Here is a 19,251-nt window from a genome sequence, read left to right as displayed (position 1 = left end):
GCCAAACAAACTAAATAAAACAATAAAGGAGACTGCCACCCTTCACGCTGCTCTATCTTTGCTTCTGATTACAGTTCCTTACAACTGAGCATGAACTACCATCATAATTTTAGAAGCAAAATCGTTGCAACTTTTACGATGACGCTACACTTAAGAGAAAGGGGAAGAAGACCCCCCCAACCTCAAAGTTGTTACCTGAGCCAAGAGCCCAACAGAAGGAAGCGAGCAGGGAATGGTCAGTTCTAATTTCCCAAGCCCAGCGCCGGGCAATTTCTCTTTCCCCTCCTGGATAGGGCAGGAAGATATTCACCCCGAACCTCACTCAGTCTCCTCAACGCACCTGATGGGAGGGAACGGAACCCCTGACCCAGGCAGGAAGTCCCCAGACTCCAACGTGCGGGGAAGACAGCCAGTAAAACAGCCGGGTTTCCTCTGCGGCTCGGGCCACTCTACGCAACCCAACTCGCAGCAGCACGGCGACCCGCCCGCGCATGCGCGTCGCTAGCCCCTCCCACGCATAGGTCGTCGCGCGGCTGATTCCCGCCTTCCTCTCGTCATCACTTCCGAGGTTTCCCAGCGACTGCCGTAAGTGGAGAGCCGAAGCTGCCCTCGAGGCCGTGGTGAACTGCTCCTTCGCGCCACTTCCGGCCGAGTTCCGCGGACCGCGCTGGTGGGCGACCGTGCGGCTCTGGAGGACGTTCCCCGCGGCCGCAGCCATGGAGATTCCGCTGCCGCCTGACGGTGAGGCCCAGCCGAGAGCGAAGACCCTCGGCCTCTCCCCGGAAATCCCTGTCGGTCTGCTGCGCCGCTGGGAGTCGCGAGGCCTGAGAGAGGGGGCAGGGCGCGGCCTCGCGGCTCCGTCTCGGCCTCTCCTGCGGGTCCCCGCTTTCTAGGCGAGCGTGTGGTCCCTATCGGGACCCGTACCAGAGCCGCTTCGGTGGGACCCACCCCTAAGGATCTCTGCTAGACGAACAGGAGGTTGGAGCTCCTGGCTCCCCAGGTTTGAGCGGTCTTCGCTGACGCCCCGCGTGGCCTTTTCTCTGTCCTGCAGATCAGGAGCTTCGAAATGTCATCGACAAGCTCGCTCAGTTCGTGGCCCGTAACGGGCCGGAGTTTGAGAAGATGACGATGGAGAAGCAGAAGGACAACCCGAAATTCTCGTTTCTATTCGGAGGCGAGTTCTACAGTTACTACAAGTGCAAGCTGGCGCTGGAGCAGCAGCAGCGTAAGTCCCCTTATGTGCTCGGCCATAACCCGCTTTATTTGGGGGTCTCATAATCCTTTTTTTCTGTGAAGAGGGGCAGCTGGGTCTTTGCCTTGCCTTCTATTCCTAGAGCTTGGCACCAAGATCGGCTGCTGGGTTCTTGTGTCATGGAGAATGAGGTTATCCATTCACCTGGGATCCGCAATCGAACTCCTTCAGTGTACTTCAGGGCTGAAAACAGAGAACCATACCTGGGGCAGGAGCTGTTCCCGCCCCTCTGTGAACTCCCTGTAATTCCAGCAGAGTTTCTGTGCCTTTCAAATGCACAGATTGCATTGTTTTGTGGGTTTTGCCATATGTTTATTGTTGCTGACTTAGTTGGGCATCACTCTGTAAGATGGTGTTAGGAAACAGCTGTTTTTGTTGTTTTGAGATAGTATCTCACAATGTAGCCCAGGCTGGCCTAAAACTGTACCTCAAGCTGTTGTCCAGCTCACAGCAATCCTCCTGCCTCCACCTCTCAAGTGCTGGTTTTATCAACATAAACCACTACACTGGAAAAAGCTGGTCTTTGAATAATGGATAACGAGTGAGCAGATTGCAAGTGTCCCAAGGGTAGGACCCACATCTTTCATGTCCAGTGGCAAGCCTCAGCCTCTGCATTAGTTGCTCTAAGAGTCAGTAAATACTTGTGGCATCGACATAGGAAAGTGGTAGTCAGTGAGCCAGAACCCCCTGAGATAGAACAGACCTTGATGGGTCAAGCACTTACAACACACTCTGGTCTTGGACAGTGCCTTAGTGGAAGTAACTGTGAACAGGAGCTGATCAGGAAGACCATGCCTACCTGGTGGGTCACACATTGGGACCATGTAGATTTATGGAAAGGAGAATGCCTGTGGCAGGGGCAGACTGAGAATAGGAGGTAATAGCATCTCAGCTGGAATGTACAGAGCATGGCAGAGTTAGCCAGGTGAAAAGAGATAGCTTTCAGGCTGGAGAGACAGCTTTATGGTTAAGGTACCTTCCTGTGAATCCTAAGGACCCATGTTCAACTCTCCAGATCTCACTTAAGCCAGATGTGCAAGGTGACATGCGCAAGGTCACATATGCACACGAGGGGCCATTTGTGCTTGGAGTTTGATTGTGGTGGCTGGAGGCCCTGGTGTGTCAGTTCATTCTCCCCTCCCCCCCCCACACACACACACAAAGGCATGTGAGGAGTAGTGAGGGGCTCTGAGTTCTGGGGAAGGGATTCAGGCTTGGCCAAAAGGGAGGGTACAGAGTAAGAGAGCCACTTCCAGAGAAACTGCAAACATAACCTGGAAGCTTAGGGAGCTCAGGAAGGGCTGCAGGTCACCCCAGCAGTAAGCAGCAGGATTGTTCTAGAATGGTATTTGGCAAGCTCTATGATGAAGAACCAGTGTTTAGTTTTGTTGTTTAAAATTTCCATGGAGGGGCTGGGAAGATGATTCATTGGTTAAAAACACTTGCTTACAAAGTCAGTGTCTCAGGTTCGATTCCCATGCCACCTGTGTAAGCCCAGTGCAAAAAAGTGGCAAAAACTTCACATGGTGGAGCAACCTTTAATCCCAATACTCTGAAGGTAGAAGTAGAAGGATCACCATGAGTTTGAGGCCACCCTGAAGCTACATAGTGAATTCCAGGTCAGCCTGGGCTAGAGTAACACCCTACCTCAAAAATAGGGGGGTAAAAGTGGCAAGAGGCCTTGGCATGTGAATGCACATGCATATATACACACACAAAAACAAACAAAATTTTTGTGGGCCTGTACTTTTTGTGAAGTACAATAAAAGTGAACCAGGCATGGTGGTGCATGCCTTAATCCCAGCACTTGGGAGGCAGAGGTAGAAGGATTGCTGTGAGTTCAAGGCCACCCTAAGGTGATACCGTGAATTTCAGGTCAGCCTGGAGTGGAGTGAAACTCTACCTCAACCACCCTCCCCCAAAAAAGAAAAGAAACAAAAAAAAAAGTATAAGCAGCGCAGTGTTGCATTGCTGAGAGTGTCCAAATGCTCACTTGCCATTCCCAGATTTGTCACTCCATGCTAGGCAGAAGCACTGCCCACCATGTATAAGGGGAAAGACGTGGCATGTTATGTTCCACAGATGATGCAGGTGAGAGCAGAGCTGTGAGCAGTGACATCAAGGTGTGTGGTCTAGTGGCTGGCTGGCTAGTTTGAGGGCATGTCTCTATCCAGGTAGATTGCTGTGCCAGTCTTGGAAACAGCCCAAGGTGCAGAGTGGGCATCTGGAATTGGAAGTGAGAAGTGCAGTAACTTTGCATGGACTTTAGAAAACCCTGACCACATGATCAGTTGAACTAGAGTGTAGACTTGCACTGGCTCCCTTGGAAGCAGAGACTGAGAGATGAACTAGGATGGGATCCAGAGCTCCAGCAAGGCCTGTCTCGTGCAGTGAGCTAAGAGCTAAGCAGTAGTAACCAGATGCTGCTTATAGACCCTGGAAACATGTGTCACCTTTCATCTCACCCTCCCCTCTTTGACATTGTCCAGTGGTAGGTTCTTCTTGGGGTGGCCTTGGGAGTTCCAGTAGACTAGCCATATCCCCTACATTCTCATCTGTCAGAAACCTGGCCATCTGGCAGAGTGGGAGTATTACTGATGGCTCAAGCTGGAGAGGTCCTGGATTCAGAAGGTTTCCATTCTCAAGGGGTACAGATTTGAAGAGTTACCAAAAGGAAATGGGACAGGTGTCAGGGGTGTGCTGCCCTGCCCTTCAGAGCATCACATGTCTTGAAAGTGAAAGGAGAAACTAAGGCACAGTGGCACAGGTCAAAGATGCCCTTGGGAGAGGTGTCACATCTCCATCAGTAGTCATGCCTGTGTTCTGCATCGACTCAGCAGTCCTGGATGAGATGGGAAAGTGGGTGGATTCAGCCTCAGCCTGCGCGTTAGGGACATTGAATGAGGACTAGATGACAGAGCAGGGAAGTGACAGTTCCATGGTTCTCCACATAAAGATCAAATGCAGCAGTGGGAAGTGTGGATGAGAGTGTAGGTAAGGCCTGGGGCTGTCCCGTGAGGTGGATGGTGGATGGAGAGCTGGACCCAGTGGTAGGGAGGGTGGCTGGCCGACATGGGATGGCATGACATACCTGGTATAGGTGTACTAGGCCCTCCATAGCTGAGGGGACCTTTGGACTTGCCACATGCTCACAGGCTCTGTCTCTCCTCACCTAGTCATCTGCAAGCAGCAAGCCCCAGAACTGGAGCCAACTGCAGCTCTGCCCCCACTATCACAGCCTCCACTAGCCCCTGGAGCACCCATCCCACCAGCCCAGGGTGCCCCATCTGTGGACGAGCTCATCCAGCAGAGCCAGTGGAACCTGCAGCAGCAGGAGCAGCATCTGCTGGCCCTGCGACAGGTATGTCCCTCCAGGGACCATTGCAACACGGTAGCCAGCTGTCATGAAGGCTGATTCATTAGCAAGGGCCTGTGCTCTCCGCTGCTATTTCCCTGGCCCCAGCTCTGTGGGTGCTTTTCATGCCAGTGAAGTCACTGCATGTGTTCTTTGGACATCTGTAGCCGTGGGGACCCCTCTAAGTAGGACCATGGTCAGGCTATTATGGCATGTGTTGAGGGCAGACACCTGTGCTGAGTGAGTCAGGACTCTTCTGGGTCAGGTCTCCTCACACCCTCTCTGTCCCTCTTGACCTCCCAGGAACAGGTGACAGCGGCTGTAGCACATGCAGTGGAACAGCAGATGCAGAAACTGTTAGAGGAGACACAGCTGGATATGACCGAGTTTGACAACCTGCTACAACCCATTATTGACACCTGCACCAAAGATGCCATCTCAGTGAGCACAAGGGTGGGTGGAGTATCCTCCATGGTGTGCATGCTGACCTAGGCTGGCCCACTTACCCCGGGCTGGATGTTCCAGGCCGGGAAGAACTGGATGTTCAGCAATGCCAAGTCTCCACCACACTGCGAGCTGATGGCTGGCCACCTGCGCAACCGCATCACAGCTGACGGGGCACACTTCGAGCTGCGGTTGCACCTCATCTACCTGATCAATGATGTGCTGCACCACTGGTGAGTATGTGGCTCCAGCCCCCCTCATGGTTCCCATACACTGGGCCACTGTCCCCACTGCTCCCACCCCTCCAGGGCAAGGCAGGCCTTGGGCGACACCACCACCTCTTACTCCCCCTCAGCCATCTCTGCTGCTGGGCCCTCTCACTGGCCCACCCCATGCACAGCTATTTGACTGCTCTGCTGTGGAGACTCCTTTCCACCTTGACACATTCCCTGGGCTCTGAGGGGGCCACTTCTGCTAACCCTCTGTCCCATTAGTCTTGGGCATCCTCATGTCTCTGTGGCTCCAACTTCTGTGAAGCCCTGGGATGAGGTTAGGGTTTAGTGGTACAGCTGACAGTACTGGCCTCCCTGCTAGCCTCTGACTGTGCTGCCAGGGAAGACTTGAGTAGGTTTGCGTGGCTCCTGTGAGACCAGTACAAACTGGTGAGCCTGACCTGGCTTTTCTCCCTGGGTCCCTTTCTCCCTATCTCTAGCACATATAGCCCTTCCCTGCCTCACCCCTGACTTATCTTCTGCTGAGAAATGCAGCTTGTTGCACTCTCCACTTCTGTCTTTCTGAGTACCAAGCATCTCTGTGTGGATGGCCTTTCTCTTCTTCCCTGGTAACCCTTCCTTATCCACTTTCAAAGTCCAGTGCTGCTCACACAGGGCTCCTGCCTGTACCACCCTCCCCAACCTTGGCCTCCAGCTGCTGGCCACCCATCTCCCCTTTTTTTCTTGGGGTCAGCACATGGGTCATTCTACAGGTACCTCCCTGGGCCATTTGCTTTTCTTATTTAGTTTGTGGGGTTTTTTTTTAATTTAATTTGTTTATTTTGGTTTTTCAAGGTAGGGTCTCATTCTAGCCAAGGCTACCTGGAATTCACTCTGTATTCTCAGGGTGGCCTCTAACTCATGGTGATCCTCCTCTATCTCTGCCTTCTGGGTGCTGGGATTAAAGGTGTACACTACCACACCTGGCTGTCTTGTTTGCTTGTTTGCTTTCTTGCTTATTTATTTATTTGAAAGAGAAAGAGAATGTGCACACCTAGCCACTGCAAACGAACTCTAGAAGCATGTACCTCCTTGTGAATCTGGCTAATTTGGGTCCTGGGGAATCGAACTAGGGTCCTTAGGCTTCGCAGGAAAACACCTTAACCACTAAGCCATTTCCCCAGCCCTTGATTTTTCGAGGTAGGTTCTCACTCTAGCCCAAGCTAACCTTGAACTCACTATGTAGTCTTAGGATGGCTTTGAACTCACAGCAGTCTTCCTACCTCTGCTGGGATTAAAGATATGTGCCCTTTCCTTTCTTTTCTTCTTTCTTTTTTTAGCCAAAGACCATGCTTTTATAGTTCTAGTTAAAGTAACTGTACAAAGTTACTTTTTTTGAATAGCTTTTTGGCTTAAAGAGCCCACTCTTCCAAGTACAATGCCAAACAATTTTGTGAGCAGTTCATTATTTAAAAGATATTAAAAAACCTTCTGGTAGGCAGGTTAATGAATGATACCCAGTGTGCCTGTGGTAGTAGTTGTCAAGACATCTCTTGGCTGTCAGTAAACAGCCAAATACCAAAAGTGAGTGTACTAGAAGTTTTCAGAATGGCTGGTGGCAGCTGCTGTTCTTTGCATCCTTTGGGGAAAGTAACCACCTCCTAGGCTGAGCTGACACCAACTGGAATGCTTCAGTTCTCAATACCTCATGAAGGATGCCTAAGGTGCTCTGGTTCTAATCCTCTGCTGTCTGTCGATCCACCACAGTCGAGTCCAACCACATGTTGGGATGTCGCTCTACTCTCCAGCTGTCCCACATTGATGCCGCTTCCACAGCGGGCCTGGACACTGAGCTCCAGGCTGCACGGGCCCCAGGCTCTGGCGGTTCTCATGGTGCCACAAGGAAGAGCTCTTTTTTTTTTTTAAATATTTATTTGCAAGCAGAGATAAGATAAGAGGGCCTCTTGTCACTGCTTATGAAGTCCAGATGTGTGTGCACTTAGTGCATCTGGCTTTACGTGGGTATTGGAGGATCAAGCCCAGGCTGTGTGGCAGGCTTTGCATAAGCAAGTACCTTTAACCACTGAGCCATCTCCCAGCTCCTTTCTTTTTTGAACAAAGGAAAGAATGGGTGTGCCAGGGCCTCTTGCGGCTGTAAATGAACTCTAGACACATGTGCCACTGTGCATCTATCTGGCTTTACCTGGGTGCTAGGGAATTGAACCCAGGCCAGTAGGCTTTGCAAGCAAACACTGTTAACTTCTGAGCCATCTTTCCAACCATTCCTCATTCATTTATTTATTTACTTATTTATTTGGTATTGTCTTATTTTTCATGGTAGGGTCTTGCACTAGCCCAAGCTGACCTGAAATTCACTATGTAGTCTCAGAGTGGCCTCAAAATCACAGTGCTCCTTCTACCTCTGCCTCCAGAGTACTGGCATTAAAAGTTCTAGGTGTAGAAACCAGGGCCTTGGATGTGCCAGACAAACTTCTTCCTACCCTTGAGCCAATCACAGCACTTCATAGGTGGTTTATGCCCCGTGCAGTTGTACTTTGGCTATGAGGGGCAGGGCGCGCACACTTTTTTTTTTTTCCAAATTTTAATTAACAACTTCCATGATTATAAAAAATATCCCATGGTAATACCCCCCCCCCTTTCCCCTTTGAAACTCCAGTCTTCATCATATGCCCTCCCCCTCTCTATCAGTCTCTTTTATTTTGATGACCTGATATTTTCCTCCTCTTATGAGGGTCTTGTGTAGGTAGTGTCAGGCACTGTGAGGTCATGGATAATCAGGCCATTTTGTGTCTGGAGAAGCACATTGTAAGGAGTCCTACCCTTCCTTTGGCTCTTACATTCTTTCCACCACCTCTTCCACAATAAACCCTGGACCTTAGAAGGTGTGATAGAGATATTACAGTACTGAGCACTTCAGTCACTTCTTTCCAGCACTTTGATACCATCTGAATTGTCCCAAGGTCACTGCCTTCTGAAAAGAGAAGATTCTCTACCAAAAGTGAGAGTAGCATTAATATAAGGATATGAACATTAAGAGAAGTGCTTACTGGGCAGTTTGATAAGCATAGTGTATACATTTAGCCAGGCAGCAGCAGATGTTAACACCCCTAGGGCTCATGACTATCCCTGTTTTAAGTTTCAGTATCAGGGATGTATTCCCTCCCATGGAGTGGCCCTCCAGTCCATTTAGAAGGCAGTTGGTTTCCACCATGTCAGATGTGCCATTATTGCACCCTTTGGCTCATTTGGCCTGGCTGATCAAATACAAGGCTTGCAGTGTCCACTGTTAAGTATCTTCACTGGTGATTTCTCTTTCTCCCATTGAACTCCATGCAGAATCATTTCTTCCAGCTTTATCAGCTGGTCTACATGGAGGCGGTTATCAGCAGGATTTCTCAGTGGCCTTGCAGCTCAAGTTTATGTGGAGTCTTCAGCAGTAGGGTCTTACCATCTATTCCTGGTGGGAAACCAAGGGTCTCGGCAATGGCCTATAATGTTTTGGGGGCATTAGGGACCTCCCTGGCCAACAACTCACTGGAAGGTATCCCATCCCTGGAACTGAAAATTTTCTAGCAACAATCTATGGCTCCTGAGTGTTCCATATGATTTATTTATATCCTCTTAGATTTTGATTATCCCTCCTACCACCTTTCCTTTACTCAGTCTCTTCCCCTGACCTCACTTTGGGCCTTTTCACCCCCATTAATCTATTCTTCTACATATATGTATATGTATATGTATATGTATATGTATATATACACACACACACACACACAATACCATCCTCTTCCCTTTATATTTCTTTTCTAGTTTACTGACCTTTGCTACTGAGTTTTCTTTCTACTCACATGGAAGTCTGATCATTTGTAGCTAGCATCCACATATGAGAGAGAACATGCAACGCTTGGCTTTGTGGGCCTGGGTTACCTTACTTAATATAATCCTTTCTGGATCCATCCATTTTCCTGCAAATTTCATAACTTCAGTTTTCTTTACTGCTAAATAGAACTCCATTGTGTAAATGTGCCATATCTTCGTTATCCACTCATCAGTTGAGGGACTTCTAGGCTGGTTCCATTTCCCAGCTATTGTGAATAGAGCAGCAATAAACATGGTTGAGCAAGTATCTCTAAGGTAATGAGATGAGTCCTTAGGATTTATGTCTAGGAGTGCTATAGCTGGATGGTAGATCTACTTTTAGCTGTCTCAGGAACCTCCACACTGATTTCTACAATGACTGGACCAGATTGCATTCCCACCAGCAGTGTAGAGGGGTTCCTCTTTCTCCACATCCTCGCCAGCATTTATGGTCATTTGTTTTCATGATGGTAGCCAATCTGACAGGAATGAGATAGAATCTCAATGTAGTTTTATTATTTTGTTGTTTTTTATCTTTTTTTATTTATTTAACAGCCACAGAGAGAGGAAGAGGCAGAGAGAGAATGGGCGCGCCGGGGCATCTAGCCTCTGCAAACAAACTCCAGATGCGTGTGCCCCCTTCTGCATCTGGCTAACGTGGGACCTGGGGAACCGAGCCTTGAACCAGGGTCCTTAGGCTTCACAGGCAAGCGCGTAACCGCTAAGCCATCTCTCTCCAGCTCTCAACGTAATTTTAATCTGTATTTCCATGATGACTAGGGACGTAGAACATTTTTTTAGATCTTATATGCCATCTGTATTTCTTCTTTTGAGAACTCTCTATTTAGTTCCATAGCCCATTTTTTAATTGGCTTATTTGATTTCTTATTTAAGTTTTTGAGTTCTTTGTACGTCCTAGATATTAATCCTCTATCAGATGTATAGCTGGCAAAAGGGCACACAGTCTTGAGAGGGTGGTCCAGGCTGAAGTTCCTTTCAGCACAGCAAGTCCCTGACACCCCCACCTCTACCCCATTTTACCCTTTGCACATACCTGGGGATTTGCCGGACTTTATCTTTCTGTCCTCATACTACCTGGGATGGAAAGGTAGGAAGGCTTATTTGACATCAAAACAAGTGAGGAAAGTCTCCTCACTCTATAAACAACCCTGGACTGAGTTCTCTACCCTTCATCCATCCCTCAAGATCACACCCTCACACTAGTCTTGCAGGGCACCCAGCCATTGCTCTGCCGGGCTGTGGGCCCATTTCCCCAGAAGGCAGAGGGTGCTGTGGCTGGAGCTGCCATGGTAACGGGCGCGTGGCTGGGTCCCGCCCCAGGGCCCTGATGCGCGGAAGGTCTCTCCCTCACAGCCAGCGCAAGCAGGCACGAGAGTTGCTGGCCGCACTGCAGAAGGTGGTGGTGCCCATCTATTGCACCAGCTTCCTGGCTGTGGAGGAGGACAAGCAACAGAAGATCGCCAGGGTTCGTGGAGTTACTGGGGAGGGTTTGGGCTGGGCCAGAGAGAATGGGCTCTGCCTGACTTCTCCTCTCCTTTCTACATCCAGCTCCTGCAGCTCTGGGAGAAGAATGGTTACTTTGATGACTCAATCATTCAACAGCTGCAGAGCCCAGCCCTGGGGCTTGGTCAGTATCAGGTGAGTGCTGCCTGCCTGCCTGAGCCACAGCCCTGCCTGTGTGCATCACCCTGAAGGCATCACAGAACCAGTAGGGACTATTGTCCCATCCTGCCGGAGAGGAATTTGAGACTCAGGGATTATAGCTTTCTCAGTGCCACACAGGAAGTCCTAGTCCTCTGTGGCCAGAGTTGCATGTGCCCATTCCAAGGAAGTTTAAAACTGCCCTCAGTGATGCTCTCCTTATCAGATCTTTGGTTTGACCCCACACACCCTGTGGCTGTCATAGCCATGCTGATTGCTTTGTCAGCAGCCTGTCTGCTCTAGGCACCTGTGCTTTGGCTTCATATTTGAGAAGGTGACAAGGCCCAAGCTGGTGTCTTGAGTGGCAGGTGTTCCTCTCTCTGCCAGGCAACTCTCATCAATGAGTACTCCTCAGTGGTGCAGCCTGTGCAGCTGGCCTTTCAGCAGCAGATCCAGAGCCTCAAGACACAGCATGAAGAGTTTGTCAACAGCCTGGCCCAGCAGCAGCAACAGCAGCAGCAGCAGCAGCAGCAGATTCAGATGCCACAAATGGAAACAGAAGTGAAGGCCACGCCACCTCCCCCTGCTCCTCCCCCGGCCCCAGCACCAACCCCAGCCATCCCACCCACGACTCAGCCAGGTATGAGGCTCCCTTTGCCGCTCCTGAGCATGGTCAACTATGTAGCTTCATACCTGCTGCTGGGGCCAGGTTTTAATTTGCTCATTAGCTTAGGCCAGGCCACTACCTCTAGCAGTCTTGCAGCTAGTCTGAGCTGTCCCAAGAATAGGAAGAGCAGATTAGCAATTAATGCAAGCTGACCACAGACCAAGCAGGATTAAAGGTGCAGTTCAACATTGGGGTTCAGCAGAAGGTCCTATACTTAACACACACACAAGACCCTGATTTCAGCCCCACCTCTAAATAGGTGTATATGTGTATGCATGTGTATGTTTGGTGAATATTATATGTCCCATATATACATATATGTGTATCACATACATGTAGATGATTCCTCACATGCATGTATATACATATATACACACATATGGTATGGTCATTTCTGAACAAAAGTGTAGAAATCATAATCTAAAATGAGCTGTGTGTAGTGGCATGTGCCTGTCATCCCGGCACTGGGACACAGGTAAGAGGATCTCAAATTCCAGACCAGGCTTGACTACAGAACAAGACTATCAGAATAGTTTCAGAGGTTTGGGAAAAGACTCAGTAGTTGAGAGAACTTGCCACACAAGCATGGGGACCTGAGACTACCTGAGTTTGATTCACCAGCATCCATGTAAACAGCTGAGAATTTCCACATATGCCTGTAACCCCAGTCTTGTGGGGGGTAGAAAGTGAAGAATTGCTGGCTTGCAAATATAGTAGCTTCTGTTTCAGAGAGACTCCATCTCAAGGAAGTAAGGCAGATGAGCAATAGAGGAAGGATACCTGTCATTTTCCTGGCCTGTAGATTCACATGTATGATGTACGTCAGCCTTGGCTATAGACCCTACCTTGGAAAACCAAAAGAAGAAAAACAAAAACCTTGATAAAATTTTCAGCAAACTAAAATTAAGACAGCCAGAATAGCCATGTATATTGCAGAGAACTGTTATGCATTGTGAGACTACCCTGTCTTGTCCCTTCCCTGGAGAGTAGTGGTGGTAGTACTTCCCACTGGGGTGAGAAGCATGAGCCCAGAGCCCCAGCCTAGGCTTGCCCATGTGGTTTCTGCAGGCCAGTGACCACCTCTAACTATCACTATCTCTCAACTGGGTTTAGATGACAACAAGCCCCCCATCCAGATGCCTGGTTCTTCCGAGTATGACACCACAGGAGGGGTCCAGGATCCCGCTGGTGGTGGTCCCCGGGGTCCAGGACCGCACGAGCAGATCCCACCTAACAAGCCCCCATGGTTTGACCAGCCGCACCCTGTTGCCCCTTGGGGCCAGCAGCAGGTACTTCTTGAAATCTGTGGAGAGCAAGAGTTTGGCTAGGGTAGAGTGTCTAATGTCTTTAGAACTTTGTAGATAGTAGCATTTCCTGGGGTGAGATCCTAGGACTCTGACTGGGTGACTCAGGATAGGAAACCTCTAGACAAGGCAGGAGTCATGTAAGGTGAACAAGAACATGCCACAGCTTTTTAGGTGCAGTTAGATGGAACCTTATGATACAGTCCATACCTTTTCCCCAGGAGTGGGGCTGGTTGTCTTGTGACATGGCCTTCCTTACCATTCGATGTCCCTGGGGAACACAGAAGGGTGATAGGGATTCAGCTCTGGGCTTTTTGTGAGTAGTGGGCTCTAAGTCTCAGATTTAGGACTTGACAAGATTGACATTTTCAGTGCTGACTTTGAGCCTGTGGGGTGGGCACATTGTGGGTGTCTCTGAGGAAACAGCTCTCATGTTAGAGGTGGGGAAACAGGCCCTTCACCTACACAGGTTCAGATCTGTGAACACACTGGAGCTTCTTCCTAGGTCAGTGAGTCCACCACACAGCTGGAGGATAAGGACAGGTGCTACTTGAGCAGATTGTCTGGCATGTGCAAGGCCCCAGATTCCATCCCCAAAACCACAAAGAAAAAGAATGGGGAGTTAGACCTATTTGAAATACAGCATGCTTAGAATCCCAGCCCGTAGTAGACTGAGGCAGGAAGATTAAATTCCATGTTGTCCTGAGCCTTTTATCAAAGCCCTGTTTATAAAAACCTCCCACTCAAAAGCAAGGAACTCAAGGTTAGTAGGGCCTGCCTGCATGGTATCTTGCACATTTAGAAATCATTCCTGTTATTGGCAGTTGGGCTTTCTTGGAAGACAGAGGATAAGGGTACCCCACCAGCCTGGTGGTGAGGCCTGCACAGCATACCTGTCTGGCCCAGGGGCCCTGTTGGCCTTACCTGTGCACATTCTTGTCATGTCTCCTGAGCCAGATTTGGCCATGTCCACTTTAAGTGATACAAACAGCTATTGTATGGGTGTAGAACAAGGAAATGAGGGCAAGCTCTTCAGCTGGTCCTGAGATGGCCTGGAAAAGGGTATGGGACTGAGGCAGTGGGGTACGTTTTCCTAGGGACACTGGAACACAGTTCTGAGATGATCACACCCCTGATCCCTCCTTCTGAGGGCAAGGAGGAGGGAACATTTGATCCTGCCTGCAAGCGCAGTAACCCAGTGTCCAGTAGCAGCCTTGACCATGGGGTTGCATGCGTATTTGAGAGGGTCTGGTCATTTTACACTACATAACGGGCTGGGATAGGATGGTTGCCTGGCAGGTTGGCTATAACTCAGGTCCTGCCCAGTGTCATTTCTGTGCTTTGCCTTGTAGCCCCCAGAACAGCCCCCATACCCACACCACCAGGGCGGGCCGCCCCACTGCCCACCCTGGAACAACAGCCATGAAGGCATGTGGGGTGAGCAGCGTGGGGATCCTGGCTGGAACGGCCAGCGTGACGCACCCTGGAACAACCAGCCTGACCCCAACTGGAGTGGCCAGTTTGAGGGACCCTGGAACAACCAGCATGAGCCACCACCCTGGGGCGGTGCCCAGCGCGAGCCACCCTTCCGCATGCAGCGGCCACCCCACTTCCGTGGGCCTTTCCCACCTCACCAGCAGCATCCACAGTTCAACCAGCCGCCTCACCCCCACAACTTCAACCGCTTCCCACCCCGCTTCATGCAGGATGACTTTCCCCCACGCCACCCTTTTGAGCGGCCACCTTACCCTCACCGTTTCGACTACCCACAGGGGGACTTCCCAGCAGGTACGTGGAGGCCATCACTGAATGTGGCCCAGTAAGGCATCCCAGGCCTGCCTCTCTGCTCTGGAGGCAGAAGGTACCAGCTAACTTGCCACTGTGTGCCTGCTGTGCCATCTGATGCCTCCAGTGGAAATAACAGGCAGAGAGAGCGCTGTGGGGTAACCAAGGAACCCATCCCTGGCTCTCAGGGTAGGGGGAAAGGCAGGCATGGATGGACCACTACTTACCATCCTCCCCACTCTGGCTTGAGGACCTCCCATGAGCCAGGCCAGCTGTCCGGTTGACTTTAAACCCTGCACTCAAACCCTGCACACACACATGCCAGGAGCCAGGCACCAGCTGCCGATCTGTAGGTGGGGACCTAAGGGTCCAAGGGCTCTGGACTAAAAGATCCTTTAGTTTGTTGGTCTGCATTTTGAATACCATTTCGGTTCTTGTCTCTGTTTATTTATGGGTCTCTGCATATTTGAGGCCCATGTCTCCTTGTAACAGCTGCTGCAACACCCAGGCTGCACAGAAAAGCCACAGACATAGTGTTTCCCTCAGCTCTGGAGGCCTGCAACCCTGGGTCTTAGGCAGACATCCTTCTGTGGTCCTGCTGGTAGAGACCATAGGCATGTTCTGTTGGGGTCCACCAAACCTCCTGTTTTGACTTAAGTCTTGTGAAGAGGATCCTGCTCCCAGTATACAATCCCCTGCTTAAGTTGTGTGGTGAGGTCTTCAGAATGTGGGTTTGGAAGAGTTTAGCTGGTGATGCTTCTTTGGCAGTTTGATAGTTGCCCTTTCAGTTTCTTCTGGAGAGGCCATTTGAGTCCCCTCAGGTGGGCCTTACCCTTGTCTCATTCCTGTGTTGTGGGTACTAGTTATGCGAGACCCTGATGGGCCAGTGCTTCCCAACTTGCAGTGTTCAGCAAACCTGAAATCTGTTTTCTCTTGCAGAGATGGGACCCCCTCACCACCACCCTGGCCACCGTATGCCTCACCCAGGGATCAATGAGCACCCGCCCTGGGCTGGGCCCCAGCATCCTGACTTTGGGCCTCCCCCTCATGGCTTCAATGGGCAGCCTCCCCACATGCGGCGGCAGGGCCCCCCTCATATCAACCACGATGACCCCAGCCTGGTTCCCAATGTGCCCTACTTTGATCTTCCTGCTGGGCTGATGGCCCCACTTGTGAAGGTGACAACTCCCAGGAACATAGGCTTAGTCCTTTGTGGGAGGGAACAAAGACAAGAGCAAAGGGCTCAGTGGTGGGGCAAGCCCTGTGACCACTTATTTCACTGGTGTTTCATTCCCCATTGCCCTGGGTGGCCTGGAAGGGTTTTGTTTGTATGTGGGCAACAGCCATATTCTCCTGCAGCTGGAAGACCATGAGTACAAGCCTTTGGATCCCAAAGACATCCGCCTCCCACCCCCCATGCCACCCAGTGAGAGGCTGCTGGCTGCTGTAGAGGCCTTCTATAGCCCTCCCTCCCATGACAGGCCAAGGAACAGGTACAGCAGGAACCCTAAGTCCAAGACCAATGGCCTTGCATCCCTTCCTGGCCCACCTCCCCCATCCCTGTGTAATTTGGGGGAGACCTAACAGGCTGCAGCCAGGTAAGGAACTGGTGATGGGGATGAAATGCAGGGCCTGATGCCACCCAACCACATCCTGGCACTATGTAGCAGCCTTTAAGGTAACCATGTCCATCCTGAGGGAACTGGTAAATCACTGGCAGAGATGTATGGTGGCCCTTTAGGAAGGATGTCCAGTCATGATGTCAGAATAAGTTACCCAAGTACATCTGGCTTAGCTGGTGTCAAGATTACTCCAATGAGGATGTCATGGGCCTGGGAAAGACCTTGTAGTCACCATAAGAAAAGGGCTAGCAGCCCAGCTAAGCTGGTGAAATTTAAATAACGTGCAGAGTATGTGTGTAGTGGAAGTACCTGTCATGTGCATTCAAGAGTCCCTGCATGTCTAATGGGAACATCCGTGTGTCTTGCAGTGAGGGCTGGGAGCAGAACGGCCTCTATGAGTTCTTCCGAGCCAAAATGAGGGCCCGTAGGCGCAAGGGCCAGGAGAAGAGGAACAGGTAACCTGATGCAGGGGATGGGGTCGAGGCTTCAATCAGCTGTCCCTCTGCCTTCCACTTTACCCATCTAACCACTTCTTCCCCATAGTGGTGGCCCATCTAGATCCCGAAGCAGATCGAAGAGCCGAGGTCGTTCCTCCTCACGCTCCACTTCACGCTCTTCCAAGTCTTCACGCTCCTCCTCCAGGTCTCGCTCCCGCTCCCATTCCCGCTCCTCTTCACGTTCCAGATCCAGGTAGGCCACCATCTGTTCAAGTGTGCAGGAGCCCTGCACCTGCGTCCTACCACCTCTAACCCACCTGTCCCCTGCCCACAGGAGCCGCAGCCAGTCCCGGTCCTCCCGAAGCCGCTCTCGGTCCAGGTCAAGGTCTCGGTCCAAGTCTTATTCCCCAGGAAGGAGGCGTCGATCGAGGTCCCGGAGCCCCACCCCACCGTAAGACTGCACTGTGACCACCATAGGCCAGGGGTGAAGACAACATGCTGGGGGTTGGAAAAAGCATTAGAAAGCCCAGGCGGGGGTGGGTTGGGGGCATCACGAGAGAGACCCTTTCCAAGGTGATGACAGAATAAAACAGTAGCTACCTGAAATCACAGTGCAAGGCATTTACTCAAGCCACCTTCTGGGAGCTGTTGTAAGAATGTGTCTGTTTTTAAAACATGACTCTTCATTCTAGCACGGCAGCGGGCCTGGGTTCTAATTCAGCACCTCCCATCCCTGACTCAAGGCTGGGAGAAGAGAACAAAGGCCATCAGATGCTGGTAAAGATGGGTAAGTGTTCTCTGCCCTGGTGCCGCCCCGGAGGGATGATCAGTCGTGCTGGGTTCATGTCATGTGTATAACTACTTGCTATGAATGGGTTTTGACTTCCTGGGGAACTTTCCTGCTGAGCTGGAAACATGGTTATACCGCCTATATAGCCATAACCATGCACTCCTTCCTTTGAAGGCTGGAGTGGCTCTGGGGGCCTGGGAGCAAAAGAGCAGGGCATCCAGGACCCCATCAAGGGTGGGGATGTCCGTGACAAGTGGGACCAGTACAAGGGCGTAGGCGTGGCTCTGGATGACCCCTATGAGAACTACCGCCGGAACAAGAGCTACTCCTTCATCGCACGCATGAAGGCCAGGGATGAGTGTAAGTAGCAGCCTGGGCAGGTAGCGCCAGCTAGCGGGACCTTCCTGGCTTCTTGGCCACGGAGGATCATAGTGACAGCCTGGTTCTCACACAGTCTCCACGTTTGGGGCGCGAAAGGAAGAGAAAGAAGACTGACAACGGCACAGCCTACAGGAGTGCCACGCTATCTGACCTGGGAGGGGCTCGGCTTTGCGCATGCCCAGGAAGAGGTGCCACAGCTACCACATCCTTGGCAGGTCCCCTTACTGCGAAGCAAAACCAAGACCCTTCAGCTCTGAACGAGTGTGCCTCCTACCCAACGGTGTTGGTATCACACAATCCCTGGGTCAGATCTGAGCCACCTCTAAGAACCAGGACTCTTGCAGCCGTGCACTCAGATACCCAGACCATTGCTAGCGGTGCAGTGATGAATCCAATGCCAGGTGCCATCTCTGTGCACACCGTAAGGAAAAGCAAAACCTCTTTAAGTTGCAGGATGCAACAGGGTTTTCCTTTCAGCTCCACTGGTTTTGCTTTAGAGAAAGGAGTATCAGTCTGAGCTGATCCCTGTGAAGTCATTTGAAACCCGCCATCTCTGAAGTGTGCTGACTCCTTATTTCAGGTGTTGTAGTTGTACGGTTGACACTTCCTCAGATACTATTGTTATGACCTGGGTAAAGTTTCTGTGGACACTGGTCTAAGGAATCCTCAGGTCAGAGAATGACATCTCAAGTATCCCTCCACTTAAAACCTCTGCTTGTGGTTTTCATCTAGGGGAACCAACCCAACACCAGCACTGGATTGCGGCCCATTCAGACTGAGTGTGGGGGCCACCCACCCAGCTGGCATTTTATTTGCATACCCTTAGCCCACCCCCACCAAGAGGTAAGGCCAGGAGGGGTGCCGCCTCTGCTGTAGCTGCAGTGGATTGGCCACTCCTGGGGCCAGGGGCAGCTTGGTGCAGTGCCATTATTTGTACAGACTCTTTTGAAATGTTCTCTTCACTAAAATGCAAAGTCCTCTATACAATTTTTCAACCCCATGTGACAAAATACTCAATTTTGTTCTAGATTTCCCATATCTGTGTCTTGTTCAGATGTGTCTGATTCAAGATAAACACATGTGTGCTGTTAACAATTTCTTGTGGGTTTTACTGTTTTGCCTTCAAATAAAGCCCTTTTTTAAAAAAAAAAAAAAAGATTGTCGCCTCTGAGTGTGTAGGTCAGAAATGTATGCAGGCTGAGTAAGGAGACAGTGTGTTAGGGGAGTGGTGCTTGGGCCACTTGGACTGTCTCCTGTGCTAGCATGGAATCTTCCATGTTGACAGCCTGGTTCATTGTGAGCTCCTGGCTTCCACTGTCTCCCTTGGACTTGCCAGTAGCCTCCATCCTGCTGTGAGTTCCACTTCTACAGTCCTGAGACAGGTCCTTGCAGCTGCCAGTCATTTTCCTCACAGAAATCCACTATATAGACGGGGTCTGGAAGAATCAAGGTATTCAGTCA

General features: G+C 50.7%; 2 protein-coding genes across 8 annotated transcripts in view; one reads left to right on the top strand and one right to left on the bottom strand.

The window, feature by feature from the left end:
• Positions 1-592: 592 nt before the first annotated feature.
• On the top strand, positions 593-18,146 carry LOC101605553 (calcium homeostasis endoplasmic reticulum protein). Of its 2 annotated transcripts, none has more exons than XM_045148383.1 (18): positions 593-741; positions 1,052-1,225; positions 4,429-4,613; positions 4,911-5,048; positions 5,133-5,284; positions 10,484-10,628; positions 10,712-10,801; positions 11,192-11,444; positions 12,585-12,760; positions 14,128-14,563; positions 15,500-15,738; positions 15,920-16,053; positions 16,551-16,637; positions 16,726-16,872; positions 16,954-17,070; positions 17,312-17,406; positions 17,584-17,769; positions 17,864-18,146. In XM_045148383.1, exons 1-18 carry the CDS (start codon positions 717-719, stop codon positions 17,902-17,904), a joined length of 2,820 nt encoding a protein of 939 aa, XP_045004318.1. In that variant the 5' UTR covers positions 593-716; the 3' UTR covers positions 17,905-18,146. The 2 variants fall into 2 exon arrangements, with proteins under 2 accessions (XP_045004318.1, XP_004666029.1); XM_004665972.2 differs by having other exon boundaries at positions 594-741; positions 10,517-10,628.
• A 607-nt stretch (positions 18,147-18,753) lies between these two features.
• C1H19orf44 (chromosome 1 C19orf44 homolog) overlaps positions 18,754-19,251 on the bottom strand; it is a 30,680-nt gene continuing 30,182 nt past the window's right edge. For all 6 annotated transcript variants that reach the window (XM_045148397.1, XM_045148395.1, XM_045148394.1 and 3 more), the window contains one exon: positions 18,754-19,226. The gene's annotated coding sequence lies outside the window, so the exon portion shown is untranslated. The remainder of the gene's footprint in view (positions 19,227-19,251) is intronic.

The sequence above is a fragment of the Jaculus jaculus genome, chromosome 1 (assembly GCF_020740685.1).
Source record: "Jaculus jaculus isolate mJacJac1 chromosome 1, mJacJac1.mat.Y.cur, whole genome shotgun sequence".
NCBI lineage: Eukaryota > Metazoa > Chordata > Mammalia > Rodentia > Dipodidae > Jaculus > Jaculus jaculus.
The sequence above is the reverse complement of the archived record's forward strand: the minus strand, read 5'-3'. Positions and strand labels throughout refer to the sequence as shown.